Source organism: Neovison vison, chromosome 2 (assembly GCF_020171115.1).
Source record: "Neovison vison isolate M4711 chromosome 2, ASM_NN_V1, whole genome shotgun sequence".
Classification (NCBI taxonomy): Eukaryota; Metazoa; Chordata; class Mammalia; order Carnivora; family Mustelidae; genus Neogale; species Neogale vison.
Genome location: NC_058092.1, coordinates 13,459,688 through 13,481,197, shown reverse-complemented (window position 1 = coordinate 13,481,197; position 21,510 = coordinate 13,459,688). Strand labels below are relative to the sequence as shown.

Here is a 21,510-nt window from a genome sequence, read left to right as displayed (position 1 = left end):
GAGCTGACTGACTGATTGTTGGGCTGGTAGAGGGAAGCTGCCCACCCTCCATTCTCTTTGCTGCTGCTCTGTTTTTTTCTCAAAGGAAGTAACTTCACGATGTGAAGATGGAGATGAAGAGCCAGGTCCTAGAATCTGACGTGGGATTTGAATCCTGGCTTTGCTGGCTGTGCAACCCAGGGTGGGTTTCTTAACGTCTCTGTGCCTCGGTTTCCTCATCTGTGAAATGGGACCGGTAATGGTCCTGGTTATCATGAGCGTTGAACGAGACGGTGAACGGCAAACACGCATCGCGACGCCTGGTTCTTATTGACAACGGCTGTTACTTCTGGAACACCTGCTGTGGGTCAGATGCCATATGTGAATGACCACATGCCAGCCTCCACTTGATCAGGGTCTGAAGCTTGGGATCCTTTTGTCGGCCTGCTCTGTCTCCTGGGTGAGTATTTGTGTCCCTGACTCCCAAATGTTGGAAACGTTAGGGGCATAAGACCGGTCTTCAACAAGTGGCAGGCTAGGGAGTGTCCAAGTTAGCAGGACGTGCTTTCTCTACTTCCAGATGGGGTTCTCCCAGACCACCCAGGTCCCACCATGTCCTGGGAGGCAGTCCTCCTAGTTATAGCCTCCTCCTTTTCCTCCCTGAGTTCTTAGACCTCTCTACTTGTCCCAGGTGCTTTCCCCGCCCCAAGGGCCAAGACAGGGCGGTCACTATGTAAATGTCTGTGCAAATCCCCTGGTGTCAAGCTGCCAGCTCTCTGATGAGGCAGGGCCACCTCCGGGACCCCTACTTCCCAGCCATGGGACCCCGGGCCAGGGCGGTCTGCTCTCTGTTCATCCTGCTGTGGGTCCTGCCTGCGCCGGCTGAGAACTCAGACTTCTACCTGGCTGGGGATTACCTCCTGGGTGGTCTCTTCTCCCTCCATGCCAACGTGAAGGGCATCGTCCACCTCAACTTCCTGCAGGTGCCCCAGTGCAAGGAGTGAGTCTCCCATGTGAGGCTGGATGTGGTGATGGGGATGGGGTGGGAAGCCTGAGCTGGTTCCGTGGTCCTTGGGGGACCAAGCTGTGACCCAGGGCTCAAAATGCTCCTCCTCATTCATTGCCAATCCCTCGTCCTGGATCACCCCTACTGGCCTGCAGGGGGAACCCACACAGTTCACGTTACCAAGATCTTTGGCAATTGAGTCCTGAAACACGGAGGCCTGGGTGTCCCGTGTCACATCTCTCAGTAAAGACTTCTAGCATACTTGAAAGAAAAAAAAAAAAAAAAGACTTCTAGCATACTTGAGCCTGGGGGCGAGGGGTTGTAGAGACAATCCAAACCACCCCCATCTACTTTGGCAAGGGAGTCTGTGTCGAGGTCCAGTCTAGGTATGCCTTTGGAAGGCAGGAATGTGGTTTTTCTGTAGCAGGTTCTCAGGCTGGAGGGGAAGGTTTGCATTTCCCTAGGACTGCGGTTAGGCAGTGGTGGTGGTGGGTGGGGGGTGTTTCCAGGACCGCAAGGGATTTTCCTTGCTCGCCCTTCCCCTGTGAGCCCTGTGGGGTGGCGGCAGCACTCCAGATTAGGTGAGCCGCCTTCATGCAAGCATGAGATTTGAATTAGTGGCCTGGTGCAGAGAAGGCGAAGGCAATCTGAAAGAGAGGGATACAGGAAAGAGTGTGCAAAGGAGATGATAAAGGGCCGACTCTAAGAAATGCACCCTGTACGTGATGGTGGGGGAGGTTATGTGCTGGTTTGGGAATGGGAGGGTGATGGTGCCAGGGATGGTACTGGGCACATTCTTGAACGTTCCGATGCCTGTGATAATGGTGGGGAGTCCAGTGAAGTGACGGTGGTGACGGTGATGGTGGTAGTGATGGTGACGAAGATGATGATGGTGGTGACAGTGGGGGTGACGGTGATGAAGATGATAATAATGATGGTGGTGGTGATGGCGGTGATGCGCCATCATGACGTCATCATGACGATGACGATGTTGGTGAAGATGATGATGGCGATGATGGTGTTGAAGATATGGTGCTAGCAGGGATGGTGGCATTCGTGGTGGTGGTCACAGACACGTGGTTTTAGTGGCGGCAGAGGTGATGATATTGTTCCTAGGAATAGCAGGTATGACGGCGACTCGAGGGATGAGAGATTGTAGAGGGTAATGGTGATCACATTGGTGGGTGTTGGTAGCGTGGTGGTAGAGATCATGGGGAAGGCCATAGTGGTAGATCACAGTGTCAGAGGTGGTCATAGGGATGACAGTGATTCTAGAGATTTGGTATGGTATGGGGACCGTGATGTGATAAAAATGCCAGAATCTTCTGGAGCGGCTCCTTCTTGGACAGCTCCCGGGTTTTCCTATGGGAGGCAGAGGGAACAAGCTGGCTCTCGCATCCCTTTCCCTTCTCACTCTGCACGTGCTTCCCACCCCACCCCATGTGGCCCCTCCCCCCCAGGTATGAAATGAAGGTGCTGGGCTACAACCTACTGCAGGCCATGCGCTTTGCGGTGGAGGAGATCAACAATCAGAGCAGCCTGCTGCCGGGTGTGCTGCTGGGCTACGAGATGGTGGACGTCTGCTACATCTCCAACAACATCCAGCCCGTGCTCTACTTTTTGGCTCGGGAAGACTATTCCCTGCCCATCCAGGAGGACTACAGCCACTATGTGCCCCGCGTGGTGGCCGTCATTGGCCCCGACAACTCCGAGTCCGCCACAATCGTGGCCCACTTCCTATCCCTCTTCCTCCTTCCGCAGGTGAGGCCCCTGGCTCCTGCGGGAAGGAGGTGGGGAGGGCGCCCCCCATAGTAATGGGGGTAGGAGGAGGCGGGAAGCAGGGTTGGGATGTCAACCCCAGCCCTGGGAATGCAGCCTGGCTGACTGGTTAAGAGCTCATGTTGTGCACCTTGGCTCTGAGTCTTGGCTATTGTGAGGCCTTGAGCGAATCTCTTAACCCTTCTGAGTCTCAGCTTCCCCAGTTGTACAATAGGATGATAAGAGTTAAGAGTTCCATCCCAGGATTATCTGAAGGTCCAAGTGTCTAACCTCTCTGGAGTCTGTGGGGTACAATGGCTCGTCGATGATGCAATGGTCATTATGTAAAGTACCTTGCGCAAAAACGAAGACTCATAAAGTTCTATTATCCCATATGGTTGCCTAGCATAGGGTCTGCCACACAGTAGGTCCTCAAAAAAGGGCCATTCGTATTGGTATTGTTACGGTGTCTTTGTCCTCATGATTGAAAACACTGCGACCAGCATTGGCCTGAGATTTTCATGCATTAAGGAACAGCTAGCATAAGAAGACAGCTCACAGTAGGTAGATAGGTACAAATACTATCATTTTTGCTGTCATTTTTATTATGTAAACTCCAAGGGTCTGACCCATGGTAGGTGCTTAGTAAATGTTAGTACACTTACGTGAGGCATCTAGTTCAGGATGTAACTCATTCTTTCATTCATTTGACCAATATTTACTGAGCCCCTCCTGGGTGAGGTACTGTTGTGGGGCTGGGGATACAGCAAGGGACGAAACCTAAGAGCCCATCTCCTGGGGGAGACAGGCCATGTCAGTAACCACATGATAAGGCTGCTGGAAAGTGGGGAGGGCAGTGCACAGAAGCAGAAGGCAAGCAGGGTGAGGAAGGCTGGACAGGTCCGTGGGCAGGTAGAACGGGTAGAGGGGGACTGCAGCTTCCAGCAGGGTGGTCAGGCGGGTCTCGCTGACCATTGGACAAAGACCCGAGGGAGGTGAAGAGGGGAGGGAGCTATGTGGGTGTCTGGAAGAGCCCTCCGGGACGAGGAGACAGAAAATGGGGAGGCCGGTTGGTGCCTACTGTGTTCACAGGACCTGTGAGCAGAACTGGGACCCCGGGGAGAGTAGCAGGAGATGAGGTCAGAGAGGTGAGGGCTGGGGTCCGTGATGGAGCCCCTTGGGGGCCCGTAAGGACTCTGGCTGTCCCTGAGTGACTTTTGGAGCTGTTGAAGGGTTTTGAGCGGAGGGGTGAGGGGACTGACCCCTGTGTGCTGGGTCCCCTGGCTGCCACGGTCAGCAGAGGCCGCGGCGGGAAGGATGGGGCGATGCTGTGGGGACCCAGGTGGGGCGACGGTGGCCCGGGGAGCCCCTCGCTCACGCCGGCGGCGGTCCCGTCGGGCAGATCACCTACAGCGCCATCAGTGACGATCTGCGCGACAAGAACCGCTTCCCCTCCTTGCTGCGCACGGTGCCGGGCGCGGACCACCAGGTCGAGGCCATGGTGCAGCTCATGCTTTACTTCCGCTGGAACTGGATCATCCTGCTGGTGAGCAGCGACGACTATGGCCGCTACAACGGCCAGCTGCTCAACGCGCGCCTGGCCACCCGCGACATCTGCATCGCCTTCCAGGAGACACTGCCCCTGCCACAGCCCAACCAGGAGGTGACGCAGTGGGAGCGCCAGCGCCTGGAGGCCATCGTGGACAAGATACAGCAGAGCTCGGCACGCGTCGTGGTCCTGTTCTCGCCCGACCTGGCCCTGAACAACTTCTTCCGCGAGGTGCTCCGCCAGAACTTCACGGGCGCTGTGTGGATCGCTTCCGAGTCCTGGGCCATCGACCTGGTCCTGCACAACCTGACCGAGCTGCGCAACACGGGCACCTTCCTGGGCATCACCGCCCAGAGCGTGCCCATCCCGGGCTTCAGCGAGTTCCGCACGCGCCCCCCGCAGGCTGGGCCGCCCGCGTCCACCCGGACCAGCCTGGGGGCCACCTGCAACCAGGAGTGCGACAGCTGCCAGGACACCACCGCGTCCTTCAGCACCATCCTCACGCTCTCCGGCGAGCGCGTGGTCTACAGCGTGTACTCGGCTGTCTACGCCGTGGCCCATGCTCTACACAGTCTCCTCCGCTGCACCCGGACCACCTGCTCCAAGAGGGTGGTCTACCCCTGGGAGGTGAGGCCCCGCCCGTGGGTAGTCAGGGCCCCCCACCCTGGGGCAGGTATGGAGTGGTTGCCATGGAAACCGCTGGTGCCCGTGCTCCGCGCTAGCCTTCCCGTCTCTTGCTGTGTTCTGGGCAAATTGGTGGGAGAGGCCATAGGACCACGCCCTGCGTCCAGATGCACAGAACCGGACAGAAGTCCTTGATGGTAACAAAACTCCTTTTCTCAATTTATGTAATCATTGCCCTCCAAGATGGCTTGTGTTGGGAGGAGAGGTGGGTGAAATTCCCTGGAAGGAAGTCTGGGAGGCCATAGGCGTCCCAGGTCCCCTGCCATCGTCTCTCTGTCTCCCACCGGGCTGGAGACCCTGGGGGTCAACTGGTGTTTTCTCTCCGCTCTCTGAGGCCCTGCTTCAGGGTTATGGATCTTCTCTTGTTCTAGGTTTGTGTTGTCTGGATTCAGACTTGCAGTTTCAATTTGTGTTTTTCTGATTTCTGCGTGCGTGTGCGCACGCACACACACACACACACACTCTAAACCAGGAAGTCTTCGTGGGGCTAGAAGGTTTTCCTGAGGCTCTGTCGGAGCGGAGGGGATTTACATCAGAGATACTCACTTCATACCTTGCTCTCCAGCATCTCTCTGCTTGAATGGTCCCTTGGCTTATTCATAGTTTGGCATTCAGGCTCCCCCAAACTTTGCCTGTATTCTGTCTTTATTCTCCCCTTCCTCCCTTTTTCTGGATCCCCAATATCTGTTCACTTCCTTCACAGAGCAACTTAGTTAATTCTGTAAAAAAATTCCCCCTTCCCTTAACCTCTTTATTTGTATCCCTCTACCCCATAATCTCAGAGCCCAACCTTGCAACCCTAAGTGCTTGATTTTTTTTAAAAAATGCAATTATTCTTTAAAAGGAGTTCTAGGGGCGCCTGGTAGCTCAGTCGGTTAGGTGTCTGCTGTCAGCTCAGGTCATGACCTCAGTACCCTGGGATTGAGCCCCGCATCGGGCTCTCTGCTCAGCGGGAACCTGCTTCTCCCTCTCCACTCCCCATGCTTATGTTCCCTCTTTTGCTGTGTCTCTCTCTGTCAAATGAATAAATAAAATCTTAAAAAAAAAAAGAAATTCTAGTGCCAGCCAGCGAAATACTATATTTTATTATATGCACTGCTATGTTAATAATATACGTAATTATCACGTGTCTTGTGCTTTACCGTTTTTTGAGCCTCAGTAGGTGCCGAGGGCCTGGTATACATCGCCCTAACTCATGACCGTCCCAGGAGGTTGGTAATCTACAGAGAGGAAGGCTGAGGCAGGGAGTCAAGGTGACCCATGAGGGATGGTTTCAGTGGTAAGGGGCAGACCACGGCTTTGAATGCTGGTCGGCCCTTTGGCCCCCGCTCCCTGCACTCTTCAGCTCTCCCAGCCATGAGTGCCAAGAGCCGTGATGAAGGACCAGTCGACTTCTTTCCTCCCCTACCGGTGGAGCAGGGAGCCCAGCGCAGCCCGTGTGAATGTCACCCAGGCCTTTCACGGGCATGGACAGTGTCACCGTGGAAATTAGGAAATGACGCCCTTTGTGCGGACACGTTAGACCTGGATGCCGTACAGGGGGTGTGGCTCGGTAGGAGAGTGAGCTGGGCTCCAGCTTTCCCTCTGCTTTGCCTTAATGGACCCTCTTGTGCCAGACCCTCCACTATGGCTGGGAGAGCCACCCGACTGATTTTTGTCATAACACGTACCCTACATTGTTTCTACTGTGTTTATTTACTTGTTTTCGTGTTTATTGGCTACTCCCTACCCTGCCTCCTTCCTCCCCTCACATGTAGGCCCGAGAGAACAGGGAGCTTTCAGTCCTGCTCAGTGCGGTCTCCCCAGCTGCTAGAACTGGGTCTGGCTCAAAGCTGACTCTCGGTGAATATTTACTGAAGGAACGAGTGAATGAGCACTTACTGTGTGCTAACTAACCCCTTAATGTCAGTTGCCTTGGATCCCCAGACACGCTGTGAGTAGACACAGTGAGTCGATGATGGCTCTCCCACAGATAGGTTCAAAGAAGTGATGATCACCTCGCTAGGGAGCGATGGGGTGGGGGTGGGGTGGTGATGCACAGGGGCGGGGACGGGGGGGGGGGGCGCTGGAGGGGAGGGCAGCCCTGGGGTGGAGGGGATGAGGCAGAGGGAGAGGCCTTGGGTGATGGGGAGACTTGGGAATGGAGCTGTGGGGACGCACTGCCCGTGGCGTTGGGGAGTGGGGGTGTGCTCAGGGCAGGCTGGGGAAATCCTGGCTGGTGAATGGGGGGGAGGGGCTTTGGCAGTCCCAGGGAAAACGTTCAGAAGTTTATGGAATCACAGAGGTGGGACTTGCACGTACTTCTCAGACTCTTCAGGTCTAATCATTTTGTTTTATAAAAAGCCCGCCTGCCTGCCTTCCTTCCTTCCTTCCTTCCTTCCCTCCCTCCCTCCCTCCCTTTCTTCCTTTTTAAAAGATCTACTTATTTATTTGTTGGGGAGAGAGAGAGCAGACGCAGGGGGAGAGGCAGGCAAAAGGAGAAGCATCAGGAGCCTGATTCAAGATGGATCCCAGGACCCTGGGGTCATGAGCTGAGCCCAAGGCAGATGCTTAACCAACTGAGCCACCCAGACATCCCAGCGATGATCCTTTGCGACCCCTTACCTTGGAGCCCTGGAATCCCAGGTTGCTCAGCCCGGCCTGGCCAGGTCAGTGTTGGGATATGACCTGGACACCAGAACCTTGGGCCTCCATCATTCTGACTCCGGTCCAAAGAGTCAGGACCACTTGGGAGGAGCCTCCCTCCTCTCAACTCCCAAAACCATTGCCCTTAGTCCTAGCAACATGAGCAAATTCCAGAGAAGCTTCCAGAGCCAGGACCTCACTCCCCGTGCAGGGTGGGGAGAAGGCTAGGGCCCCGAAGTCCTTGGCTATCTGTCTGTCGGTCCCAGAGGGGAGGGGAGGTCCGGACTCCTGAGATACAGCTCAATAGACTCTCTAATTTATGGAGGGAAAATCTAGGAGCCAGACTGATGGAGTATCTAAACTGGAAGTTCTTTTGGGGTCAGCCCAGAGAGGTTCAGTGACTTGCCCAAAGTCACACAGCAAATTGAGAAAAGAGCTCAGGTTGGAATTCAGGCCCCAGGATGCCCAATTCAAAGCATGTTTCAGTTTGTACCAGCTTCTGCCTACTCAGAGTGATGGGGGACGGTATGGAGAGAGATTGGAGAGTGGCCTCAAATGGTGGGGAGGCAGGAAGCACCCAGGGGACAGGGACAGGTGCTGCTGACCCTTGTGCGTAAGAGAAGCAGCAGGCTCTGGGATCCAGATATTGGGTCCCTGAGGGTTGGCCGAGGTGACTTCCAGGGAGAAGGGATATTATCAACACCTGGGCGGGAGGTGAGTCCTCACTAGTTTTTTGTTTGTTTGTTTTTAAGATTTTATTTATTTATTTGACAGACAGATCACAAGTAGGCAGAGAGGCAGGCAGAGAGAGAAGAGGAAGCAGGCTCCCTGCTGAGCAGAGAGCCCGACACGGGGCTCGATCCCAGGACCCTGAGACCATGACCTGAGCTGAAGGTAGAGGCTTAACCCACTGAGCCACCCAGGCACCCCTAGAACTTACTAGTTTCAGGCACTGTGCTAAGTTCCCAACACAGGTTAACTCACTGATGGCTTCAGAGCCCAGGAGACATGGTTTGTGTTGTCCTGCTGTGCTGAAGAGTAAACCGGGGCTCATGAAGGTCAAGCGGCAGGTCCAAGGCCTCAAGCAGGTGGCAACGCTGGTGTCTAAACCCAGAGGTATCTGAGACCAGAGCCGGCCCTCTCAGCCACTGCCCCCGAAGGCCACCTGCACAGTCCTATGGCCCCCTTGTGCAGCTGTGGAAATCAAGGCTGGTGGGGTGGGAGAACTTCCCCCAGGTCTGGCCTGGGCTCTGATGCCATCCTCCCTCCGTTTCCCTTTGGCCCCTTTAGCTACTTCAGGAAATCTGGAAGGTCAACTTCACCCTCCTGGGCCACGAAATCTTCTTTGACAAGCAAGGGGACCTGCTCATGAGCCTGGAGGTCATCCAATGGCAATGGGACCTGAGCCAGAACCCGTTCCTGAGCATTGCCTCCTACTACCCCGCACTGCGGCAGCTGAAGATGGGCCACAACGTCTCCTGGCACACCGCCAACAACACGGTCAGCTCTCGGATGGCTGCGGGGGCGCCGAGGCCTGGGGCTGGGCGCCAGCTCGGGCTGGGGTGGCCGGGGCCCTTTGGACCGGAGATCTCTTATCAATAGCCGGTGGGGGCTCTATATGTGTGGGGAGTGTCTGGGCCTCGCCCCTCCCAGTGACCAAGCACTGGGGACATCTAGGGCTTTCTGGCTTCTCTGGACCCAGGGGCTCAGGAGCTGTGCCAAGTGAACGTTTGCTGGCCATGCGTGTGCTAAGGATGTCAATTCTCGTATCAACCAATGCTCACGCTTTTGGTGCGGTCGCCGGACCCTCTGCTGTGCCTGCCATCTGTGATTTGAAAGCTCCTTTGTTTTACCCTCTTAGACAAGCTGTCAGGATGGCGGTGGTGTGGGGGAGGGTCGGAGACCCAGTCTGGTGTGGAGGGGGCGGGGATATAAAAGCTTGAGGGGCCTTCATCGGCATCCTCCCTACCCCCACACACTCTCCACCCTGTTTCTGCGATGCTGGGTGCTGCTGGTTCCTGCACTTCGTGCGGATTTTGATGCAGTCAGTTGGGTTGGTGTCTCCATTAATTTATGAGTCTGCGGTCCCAAGAGACGACAGTTGGGAGGCGGGGGGCGGGCTAAAACAACGGAGATGTACTCTCTCCCAGTTCTGGGGGCTGGCAGTTCAGCTCAAGATGTCAGGAGAGTTGGTTTCTTCTAGGGCGTGAGGAAGAATGTTCTGGGCCTCTCTCTCCCACCTCCTAGTGGTTGGTTGGCCATTTCCAGCTTTCCTTGGCTGGGGTTGACTCCCCTGACCTCTGCCATCACCTCCATATGGCCTTCTCCTTGTGGGTGTGTCTGTCTCCCAATGTCCCTTTTTATAAAGACTTTGGTCGCTTTGGAGTAGGGGCTCACCTGACTCTGCTAGAACCTCATCTTGACTAATTATATCTGCAATGATCTTATTTCCAAATAAGGTCACATTTGAATTTTGAGGGGAGGCAATTCAACAAATAACAGTGTCTTTGCCTGGGTTTCTCCTGGAAAGCAGAGCCTGAGGCAAGGGTTTATGCACAGACAGTTTGTTCCAAGATATGCGGGAACAGGAGTAGGTGATGGGGGAGAGTTCATTAGGGACACAGGGAACATCAGTAGAAGAGAATGTTCTCTGGCTGTGCTGTGAGCTGAGTCTTACCAGGACCTTCTGAACCGCCACTTTAGAATTGTCCCCAAGAGAGGGAAGAGGATGGGATGCATCCATGGGTCTGTACCACCCCACCCCCTTCTGCTGTGGTCAAGGGTCACCCCATGGGGCGTTAACTCCCTTGTGCTTCCGAGTCACACATGCATGAGTGCCCAGCAGTTTCCCACAAGCATCTCACACCCCGGCCCCGGGGCAGAGAGCGAAAGAGACTGAGTGCTGCTTAGGTGAGATGCCGATAGGCAGCTCCCACACGATGCTGTCGCTGTTGCTGTGGCAGGACTAAAAGGAGGTTTGAGAAGACGTGAGGGAGGCCACAGGGATGTATGCACCTTGCTCTGCTCACCGTGATGCTGTCCTTCCCCCAGCCCAGTGGAAGGGCAGCAGCCAGCCCAGTCCCTCCAGTGGGAACTGAGCGGACCCCCCACAGCCCCTGCTTGCTGCAGAAGGTCCCAGGTGGAGCCCCTACTTCTCGTGTCTCCCTCTGATCTGAGACTTTTCTTCTGCTTTCAGTAGGCATTTAGAGCTCTATCTATCCCTCTAAGTGCTATGTTCACTGTGTTCTATAAGCTTTGGTATATATATATTTTAAAGATTTTTATTTATTTATTTGACAGAGATCACAAGTAGGGAGAGAGGCAGGTGGTGCGGGGTAGTGGGGAAGCAGGCTCCCCGCTGAGCAGAGAGCCCCATGTGGGGCTCAATCCCAGAACCCTAGGATCATGACCTGAGCCGAAGGCAGAGGCTTGAACCCACTGAGCCACCCAGGCACCCCTTCGCTTTGGTATATATTAATTGAAACGAATTTAAATTATGGTTAAAAAAAACCCCTATAACATAACATTCACCTTCTTGTCCAGTTTTTTCCAAAGTTTTTTTTTTAATTTTTTTTATTGCAGCAAGATATACATAAATAGTTTACATCTTCACCGTCTTGAAGGGCACAGTTCGGTGGTCTTGGGTACATTCACATTCTTGTGCTAGGACCACCAGCCTTTACCTCTGGACCTCGTCATTAACAGAATGGACACTTTATACCTGTTAAACACCAAGCCCCCATTCCCGCCTCTCCCCAGCCCTGGAAACCACCTGTCTGCTTTGCGTTTCTGTGAATGTGACTAAGAACCTCCTGTAAATGGAATCACATGGTATTTGTCTTTTTGTGACCTGCTTATGTCACTCAGCATCATGTCCTCGAGGTTCATCCATTTTGTAGTGTGTGTCAGAATCCCCTTCTTTTTTAGACCAAATAATCCATTCAATCAATGGATTATGATTATATGGTTATGAATAATCATGATCCAATAAAAAATACCACATTTTGCTTCTCCGTTCATCCATCAATGGGCACACTCGGGGCGCGCCTACCTTTAAGCTATTGTGAATAATGCCGCTGTCAGCCTGGGTGTGCAAGTATCTCTTTGAGACCCTGCTTTCAATTCTTTGGAGTATGACCCGGAAGTGGAAACTGGATCATGTGTTAATTCTCTTCTTAATTTTTGAGGGGCTGCCATATTGTTTTCCACAATGGCTGCACTGGACAATTCCCAGCCATGGACAAGAGGTTCTGGTTCCTCCACGTCCTCTCCAAGACCTCTTGTGTTCTGTTTGTTTGTTTGTTTTTCTTTTGGTTTTTTGCTTTTTCCAAAGTAGCCATCCTAATGGGTGGGAGGCATCTCTCGCTGTGGTTTTGATTTGCATTTTTCTACTGGTTAACGACTGAGCATCTTTTCAAGTGCTCATTCGTCATTTCTATCTCTTCTTTTGCGGGATTCCTATTCAAATGCTTTGTCCATTTTTTTTTTAAAGATTTTATTTATTTATTTAACAGAGAGAAATCACAAGTAGATGGAGAGGCAGGCAGAGAGAGAGAGAGGGAAGCAGGCTCCCCGCTGAGCAGAGAGCCCGATGCGGGACTTGATCCCAGGACCCTGAGATCATGACCTGAGCCGAAGGCAGCGGCTTAACCCACTGAGCCACCCAGGCGCCCCTGCTTTGTCCATTTTGAATTGAGTTACTACATTCTAGGAGTTGTCTCTATATTCTGGATATTAATCCCTTGTCAAACATATGATTTACAAGTGTTGTTTCCCATTCTGTGGGTTGCCTTTTTACGCTCTCGGTAGTGTCATTTGATGGACAGAAGTTTTTAAATTTTCACAAAATCCTATCCAGGACATCATTGCCAGATCCAGCTTCATGAAACTTGTTCCCTATGTTTTCTTCTCACTGTTTCTGTGGTTTTACATCTACCACTGAAGTCAAGGATCCATTTTGAGGTAATCGTATACGGCGTTCAGTCCAACTTGATTCTTTTGTACGTGGATATCCAGTTTTCCCAGCACCGTTCATTGGAAAAATGATCTTTCCCCCACTGAATGGTCTTAGAACTCCTGTCAAAAATCTCTTGACCCTATGGGTGAGGGTTCGTGTCAGGACCCTGTTCTATTTTATCGGTCTGTATGTTTGTCCTTATGTCCATACCCCAGTGCTTTGATACTATATTTTTATTTATTTATATTTATTATTTTACTATAGTATCATAGTAGGTGTTGAAATCAGGAAATGTGAGTCCTCTAGCTTTGTTCTTTCTCAGGAAGTGTTTTGGGTCTTCAGGGTCCCTTGAGATTCCATCTGAATTTCAGGATGGGCTTTTTAATTCCTGCAAAAATAAATAGATAAATAAATAAATACATACATACATAAAGTCACTGGGGTTCTGATAGGGAGTGCACTCAATCTGCAGGTTGCTTTGGGTGGTATTGACATGTATTGACATGGGTTAAGTCTTCCAAGGCATGAACGTGGAATGTCTTCCCATTTACTCAGGTCTTCATCTCTTTTGCAAGTGTTTTGTCCCCTTCTCTGTTCTGTGGCTGCCTGTTTAGCTAGAACCGCCAACGTTTCTCTCCCGGGCTATTGGGATGGTATCCTACCTGCGCCCTCACTTCTGCTCTGGTCCCTCACAGTTTAAGGTCAACAAGGAACCCAGGACAGTCCTGTGGAAAGGAAGTCGGGTCCTGCTGATCCTCTGCGTGGAATCCTATCATAGTTTCTCACTTCATTTGGAGTAAAAGCCTGAGTATTGATGCCACCTCTTTGAATCGATCTGTCCTGTCCTTCGTGTTCACTGTACTCAACTTCTGTGGGGCTTCCTGCTCAGTGACCATGGCACGTGCCCATTGCCACAGGGCCTTTGCATATGCTGTTCCCTTGGCCTGCACAGACCTCTTCATGGGTTGGTCCCTCACAGCCTTTGGGTTTCTGCTCCAGGGTCAGCTGCTCAGTGAGGCCAGCCCTGCCCTCACCCTTCAAATGTGTACTCAGCCCCTCTATCACTTTCCATCCCCGCTGCCCGGCTCTACTTGCCCACCCGGTATTGATCACCACCTGTCAAGTTACGCATTTCTATGTATATAGTGTCTTTTCTGCATGAAAGTATTCATTCCTTAAGAACAGAGAGACTTGGCCTCACCGGGTTCACTGCTGTATTCCCAACGCCTGGCATCCATATGAGCTCAGTACCTTTTTGAATGAATGAATGAATGAATGAATGAATGGCAGGTTGAGAGTCCACAAGTGAGAGTAGGATGAAGTTGGTCATGTAGGGAATAGTGAAGAGATGGGTTTGGAAGGTGGTGGTGGGGACCAATAATGGTGGGTGGTGTGGTGAGCTGTAATTCTGGATAAGGCACGCATGTGTGTTGGGGTGCACGTGTGTGGTCCCGCGGGTGGCAGAGAAGACTGCCGACCACCTGGAGAGGCTGGCAGGGAATCACGTTTCATTTTGGCTGATGGAGAGCCCCTGAGGTTCTTCCAGGAAGGAGCTTCAGGCAGGAGAACAAGACGTCTGGAGATGTCTTATGATGGCCATGAGGAGGAGGGACAACAAGGGAGGAGCAGGAAGGCAGGTGACCTGTCAGAGGCAAGAAGGGAGGGACTCTGGGGCCAAGTGGTCCTACTGTGGCTCCTCTTGTCTGGGTCTTGGCCCTTCACACACGTGTTCTTGTAACACCCTCTTATTTGTGCATCAGAATGATTTTTGTCCCACCTGGATCTAAACAGGCTGCCCCCCTCCAGGAGCCACCGTTGCTTCCCACCTCCCCTTCATTCTTAGTGTGCCCCACACGAGACTTCGAGATGTGGCTCTCCCACCCTCCACCCTACTCCTGGGACCTCCTGACTCCCTTCTATTCCCCTATCCTTACTGTCCCGTCTGCTTGTAATTCATTCCTGTGTTCTATAAACCATCAGTGGGGGCTCCTCTGTTCTCTAGAAGTAGGGAATATTTCTGTTCTCTGTTCATCTGAAAACCCTGCCCCTCCACAAAGGCCATGTTCACGCTACTCTTGGACCCACATGGCAGAAGCTGATGGAAGCAGAGTGTGAAGCTGTTGCGTCCCATCATTGAAAACTCCAGGGGTAGACCGTGCGGACTTCAGGCATGGCTGGATTCAGGGTCTCTCTCCAGATCTCATTTCCTTCCTTGGGAGTGCTCCCCCTCCATGGAGACAGGCGACTGTCAGCAAGCCCAGAGTCACATCCTATCTGCCTGGCAACCTCAGGAAGTCTCCATCTCAACAGTGGGGTGCTTGCTGTTAGAAGGTAGCTTAGGTGTCAGGCAGGCCAAACTAAAAGGGTCCCTGCAAAGGTCTGGTTCTAATGGCAGTTCCTCCTCCTTCCCCATCCCAGACAGGGGCCAGGCTCCCCTCCCCTGAGCATCCCACTAGTTGGGCTCAGGATCTCTTGTCCTCCTCCCTCTAGATCCCAGTGTCCATGTGTTCCAAAGACTGCCAACCTGGGCAAAGGAAGAAGCCCATAGGCATCCATCCCTGCTGCTTCGAGTGTCTTGACTGCCTTCCTGGCACCTTCCTCAACCGAACTGCAGGTAGGACTTGCAGACCTGCACCCCTGCCCCACCCCATCCCACCCTCTCCTGGGCTCTCAGGGCCTTTCATCTTTGGCAGGGTTTCTGGAATCTCACCCAGGGACCGTGTCTGATTCCAGGGTATCTCCTTACGCGGTGGTGTAGAGAAAAACCAGTGCACACTGTTAGGGAAAAATCAGTGCACACTGTTAGGGAGGGTGGGAGAAGGAACAGCCCTCAACCAGGCAAGGCTGTCACTGATCCCCACTCCACACACACGTAGCCAACCAAGGACCCAGGGGTGTCAGACCAGAGAATGTCCACTGGATGGATGAACGAGTGAATAAATGAATGTCTCTGTCCATAGAAGAAATGTTTCCGGCAGGTGGGGATAGGATCTGATTTATCTCTCAGACCTCCCTGTGCCTAGCGTAGTTCAGAGCATATAATGTGGGCTCAGTGAATATTTATTAAGTGACATCCTTGATTAGACAAATTAATAGTTCCCCCTATAGACCATAAAGTCCAGGAAGGTGGGGACAATGTCTTCTCTCTGTCCGTATTAGTGTTGAGCACGGTTCACAGTTGGGGCTCCAATTACTTTGTTCATGACTTCCCTGATTAGTAAATTGAGTGGATATAGACATCGACCAGAGGACTTATCATGTACCTAGTGAACCCAGGGCACAGAGTAGGTGCTCAACCAAAGTTTGCTGGATGATTTCACAGGCTTTTCCTCTCCTGGTTGACCAGTAGCCTGAAGACAGGAGGCTAAGTTTTACCCACATCTGTGGCCTCCTACCTCAGGCGCTCATCACCGTGGAGTGTGCTCGAGAAAGCATTGGTTGAATGAATTCTTTCTCCAAGTGCAAATGTCTATCCCACCATAGGATAAGGTCCTGGAAGGAAGGAATTGTGGTTGTTAGGATCGGAGTCAAGGGAACGTCGGTTCAAATCTTGCCTCTGTAACTTACCGGCTGTAACTTACTGTAACTTACAGCTTTTGTGGCTGCCTGGATGAGCCTCAGGTTCCTCATCTGTGGAATGGGCTTGCGGTGAGGAGTGGATGGGCTAGTGGATGTAAGGGATGCAGAGAGGGGTGGCTAGGACTGTAGGCATTGCCCTTTGCTTGCCCACCCCCGAGCCCCCATCCCTGAGGCCCGACCTGGTGCAGGTGCAGAGGATGTGGCTCTCAGCAAGGTGGGTGTGGATGAAGGAAGCTTCCCTGGGCTTTTGCAGATGAATATGACTGCCAGTCCTGCCCAAGTTACGAGTGGTCCCATAGGAATGACACGTCCTGCTTCAAGCGGCGGCTGGCCTTCCTCGAATGGCATGAGGCCTCCACCATCATCGTGGCCATGCTGTCCTTCCTGGGCTTCCTCAGCACCCTGGCCATCGTGGTGGTCTTCTGGAGACACCTGCACACACCCATGGTTCGCTCCGCTGGGGGTCCCATGTGCTTCCTGATGTTGGTGCCGCTGCTGCTGGCCTACGCCATGGTCCCCACATACGTAGGGCGGCCCACGTTCTTCACGTGCCTCTGCCGCCAGACCTTCTTCACCCTCTGCTTCACCATCTGCATCTCCTGCATCACCGTGCGCTCATTCCAGATCGTCTGCATTTTCAAGATGGCCCGGCGCCTCCCACGCGCCTATGGCTACTGGGTGCGCTACCACGGGCCCTATGTCTTCGTGGCATCCTTCACGGCGCTCAAGGTGGTCATCACGATGGGCAACGTGTTGGCCATGAGTGCCAACCCTACCGCCCGCCCCGACCCCGATGACCCCAAGATCATGGTTCTGTCCTGCAACTACCGCAAGGCACTGCTGTTCAACACCGGCCTGGACCTGCTCCTGTCCGTGGCCGGCTTCAGCTTTGCCTACATGGGCAAGGAGCTGCCCACCAACTACAACGAGGCCAAGTTCATCACTTTCTGCATGACCTTCTACTTCACCTCCTCCATCTCCCTCTGCACCTTCATGTCTGTCTACGAGGGGGTCTTGGTCACCATCCTGGACCTCTTGTTCACCGTGCTCAACCTTCTGGGCATCAGCTTGGGCTACTTTGGTCCCAAATGCTACATGGTCCTCTTCTACCCGGAGCGCAACACACAAGTCTATTTCAGCAGCATGATTCAGGGCTACACCATGGGGAAGGACTAGCTCCAACTGTGGAGCTGCCCAGGAGGCCGGAGGCTTTAGCCTTGGGTGATGGAGCCTGTGGGTTGGGGGCTTGCTTATTCAACACCAGCTGGGCACAGGGACACCGTCTCTAACAGTCACCTCTTCACCCTGCTCTGATTTGACCTCCTCCCCCAGATTCTCTGCATCCTGGCCACGTTTACCCGCTTTCTATACCTATAGCTCTTCCCCATTCTAGGAAAACCGCCCAGGGTGACCTGTTGGTCTCCAAGGCAGAGATGGATTTAGGCAGCTGACAGTCGCCATCTGGTGGTCACAGTTGGTGTCTGCGGGTTCAGGCTCCTTCCCCTTAAGTCCTGTTCGCATAGTGAGGGAAGGACACCCTGGAGAGGGCCGGGCTGAGGCTGGTGAGGAGGGATGTCTTCCCCGATATGGCAGGGGAGGGCAGTCACTAGTTGCCCACATGTCTGTGCCTCACCGCCCAGACTCCCTCAGAGCTCGGGACCCAGCTTCTCTGAGTAACGGCTGGACATTGGGGCTGCTTCATAAATGTGTGGGAATAAAACGCACTTGGGTGAAGTGAATGAGTTTCCCTCTCGTTTCCAGAGGTCCTCCAAAAAAGAAGATTTCCTTCAGTTTCTATCCCAGCATTGCCACTTCTGAGCTGTGTCCTTTGGGCCCATTATTTATTCTTTCCTCTACTTCCCCGTCTCTATCATAGGGACAATAGCTGCTTCGTGGGGGCATTGAAGGAACAGAGAGAATGGGCGTGGGGTGCATACAGTAGGTACTCAATAAATGCCAACCACTGCAAATCCACATGTCCCTTGAATGATCAGGGTCAAAAGAAGACTGTGTTTCCTTTTTACACCCAGATGTCCATGGAACACACTCCAGTCTATGGTACCAGCCTCTGTTGGAAACTAGCTTGGCCCCCAGCGAATTCTGGGTGTCTAGCAGGTGCTTGGGTCTCACGTGTGCTCTGGAGCCAGGGTGGGCCATGGCACTGGCATCTCGGCACTGCCGAAGCTTGGAGAAGGTGCCATTCTGGGTGTGGCTGTGCCCATGCCCATCACCCTCAACAGCAGGAGGAGCCCCAAATTTTCTGCCTCCTAGGCTCCCCAGGGAGCCAGAATGTCAGGGCTTAGGCTTCTGCCCAGAGAGGCTGCCCAGAGAGGCTGAGTGACCGGCTCAGGGGCGGCCAGCCAGAAGGTGGGAGCTGGAGTGTCAGAGCCTCAGGCTTCCTGAAGACTCGGTGACTGGGGTGACCTTGAGACTGTCTCAGAATGCCCCCGGGTGCAGTTTTTGGACTGACCCCACACCATCCCTAACAGGAGCAACTTCTGGAAGCTCATCTGCAGCCGGGAGGGCAGGACCATCTTCTTCTTGTCCTGAATTTACCTCTCTCATGCTTCAAGGAGGTGGGTGGTGGGATCCTGGTTTGAACCCCCTGGAGTTTGGGGGAACCGCCTTCACGTTGTGGGGCTGCTTCTCCATCACGGTGGGGACAGTCCCCGCTTCTCTCGCCAGAGCTGGCCCGTAGCAGGGGCTCCATGAGTATTGACGGAGCAGCTAAATCATCCTCTCCCTGCCCTTCTCCTTCTCCACCGCTCCCTCCAGCCACGGCATCGTAAATTCCATGCATCTCTCATGGCCTTGGGTGCCGGAGCGGCTCTGAGAAATGCAGAACAAACACTCGTGCTCATCATCGATGAGGACAGCAGTGAACGTGAATTACCCTCCCTGCGGGCTTTGCTACCTCATTCTCTTTCCTCATCAAACTCTATCCATCCGTACTGTTAGAGTCCTTGTTTTGTAGATGGGGAGAGAAGGGCCCTCCAAGAGGTCACGTAACTTCCCTAGCCCTTCACAGCCCATTCCCGGAGCCATGACCTGCTGTGGAGTAAGACCCAGACACTCTGCTTGCGGAGTTGGTGCAGGGGAGGGGGGCTGTAATCACATTTGGGGGGGATGCAGTCTCTCCGCCAGGCGTTATGGTGTGCTGGGGAGCCTTCGATTTTAGGGAGACGGCTGGTGGATGCGGTGCCCGGGGAAGACCCTGGGGGAAGCTGGCATCTGGAAAAAGCAATGAAGGGCAGAGAAGTGCCCGGAAGTCAAGGAGTCTGAGTGTGGGGGAAAGCTCGTGGAGACAGCGGGGCAAAGGTGGGGTGCCAGGAGGCTGGGGGCTGAGGGTGGCCGGTGTGAGAACCAGGCTTGAAAAGCTAGCTGTGGCTAGATGTTGGGGACCCTGACCGGACATCTGACCTTGTCTTCCTGGTGCCCACCGCCAGCGTCTGTGCACACAGGACCATGTCCTGGGTCCCCCGAGAGGCTGTTCCTGGCTGTCCCTCACCTCTGTCCTCTTCCCACAGTCCAGAGCTCTGGCCTGGCTTCCCGGCTACAGACTGTAGGGGAAGCCCCCCAGGATGGGTCGCGGTGTGAGCCCATCCCTCCTCCGTCCCCTGCTTCTGGGTCCCAGGAGGAGACCTCACCCAGCCCCAAGCTTGCAGCGAGCCGCTCTGCCGTCTGCTCCTGGATGTGTCTGTGTCCCGTCCCCCGCGCCCTCGGGACCAGATTGTCAGGCTCAGGGACTTTTAAGCTCTTAATTCTCTTTTCTTACATGCTTCTGAGGCCTTGGTTAAAAATTTTTTTTTACGAGATAATGACCTCCTTTTCCTTGGTCTGCCTTGCGGACCGCCCTTAGAGCGAGAATCCCGGAATCCTGCCGACCTCAGAGAACTGCTCCACGCCTCGTTCTACAGCTGCCCTGAGCTGAGCTCCTCATCCTCCTTGTTCCCCTCCAGTGACGGGAGGCTCACAGAGGACAACGACAGCTGCTCGAAATTTTTGTTAGATTGAATCAAACCCGTCTCTTTGGGATCTCTATTTATGGACCTTAGTTTCATCTTTGGGGACCACAAATTCAATCTCATTCCTCTTTCCCATGATGGTCTTTTGTACGTAGTGGCAACAAGAATGATTGCCTCTCCGGGGTTGCCAACCCTGTGACAGGTGCCTTGCACCGCGAGCTCTATTCCCCGAGATGCCCCTGCCCGATGGGTACCTGGGCCCATCCGTGGCCACATGCTGATGCATCCTCCTCTCTTCCATCCTACCTGACCTCCCCTGTCCTCCCAAAAGAGATCTACATTGTTCTGGGGAAGCTGACTCTGTCCTGGCTCCTGGGGGTACAGCAGACGACCCAGGCAGGGGTTGGCTCTAAGCAGAGGGAGTCTCAGGACTTCTGGGACGGGGAATCTTTCTGTAGGAACTAGTGAGGATGAGACACAGCAGCCCTGTGGGGCCACAGGGCAAGTCAGCCATGGAGGGGAGCTGGACTCTGCAGAAGGTAAAGTGGGAGGGTGGAGAAGCTGGGTCCTTGGAAGCTTTGGAGCTGACGGATCCTGCCTGAAGCCAGCAACCCCGCTGAAGTCTTCCTGGGTCCCTTCCCATGCGTGACTGCTTCTGGTAGTTGGAGTTGGGTCTTCTGTCCTGGCAGCCTAACACATCTTTACCCCGCTGAGAAGGAAATGGATGCTCAGAGAGGCTGATGCCCTTGCTCAGGGTCAACCAGCTTGTAAGTCGGGGAGCTGGGAATTGGAGAATGGGGGGGTATGGTTTTGTGTTCTCAGATCATCTCTTTTCGGTCTGAAGGTCATCAGTTGCTCTTAGGACCCAATTTTGGGTGCCGTCCCAGTCCTCTCTTTGGGGCACACTCTGACCTGTAAACCTCTCTTGAGCTTCCCCCTCCTGGGTCCCTGACCCTCTCCCCACACCAGGCCAGCAGAGCAATGTCCCCTGAACCCCGCCCGGCCACAGGCTCTCCCAGCTCTGACCCCTTCCGTGGCTCCCCAGTGCCTACACAACACCCCAGGGCCTCCTTCGCGTGTCGCTCAGGTGGTTTGAAACCCGGCTCGTGCTGGCCTCTCCAGCCTCACTGCCCGGGGCTCAGGTGGGCGCCTGACTATTCCTCCCGATGGCTCCTGCCTGGCTTCACCCCTGTGCTCAAGCCGTCCCTTCTCACTTCTCTCTGCTGGCCTCACACGGGTCCCTCAACGCCCAGTTTCAGTGCTTCCTCCCCGAGGAAGGGTTGCCTGTCTTGGAGGGGAGGAAATCCTTGGTACTCCGGGAACTGCTTGAGTTTAACTCCCGTTCGTCCTGCTGATGTGCCTTTCTGGTCTGGGGCCACCTGAGTCAGGGGCAGGCTGTGCTCTGTGT

General features: G+C 53.9%; 1 protein-coding gene across 1 annotated transcript; it reads left to right on the top strand.

The window, feature by feature from the left end:
• The first annotated feature begins 797 nt into the window (after positions 1–797).
• TAS1R2 (taste 1 receptor member 2) lies at positions 798–17,313 on the top strand. The gene is made up of 6 exons (XM_044236300.1): positions 798–979; positions 2,446–2,746; positions 4,146–4,919; positions 8,892–9,101; positions 15,049–15,172; positions 16,391–17,313. The coding sequence occupies exons 1-6, from the start codon at positions 798–800 to the stop codon at positions 17,311–17,313; spliced, it is 2,514 nt and encodes an 837-aa protein (XP_044092235.1).
• Positions 17,314–21,510: the final 4,197 nt, after the last annotated feature.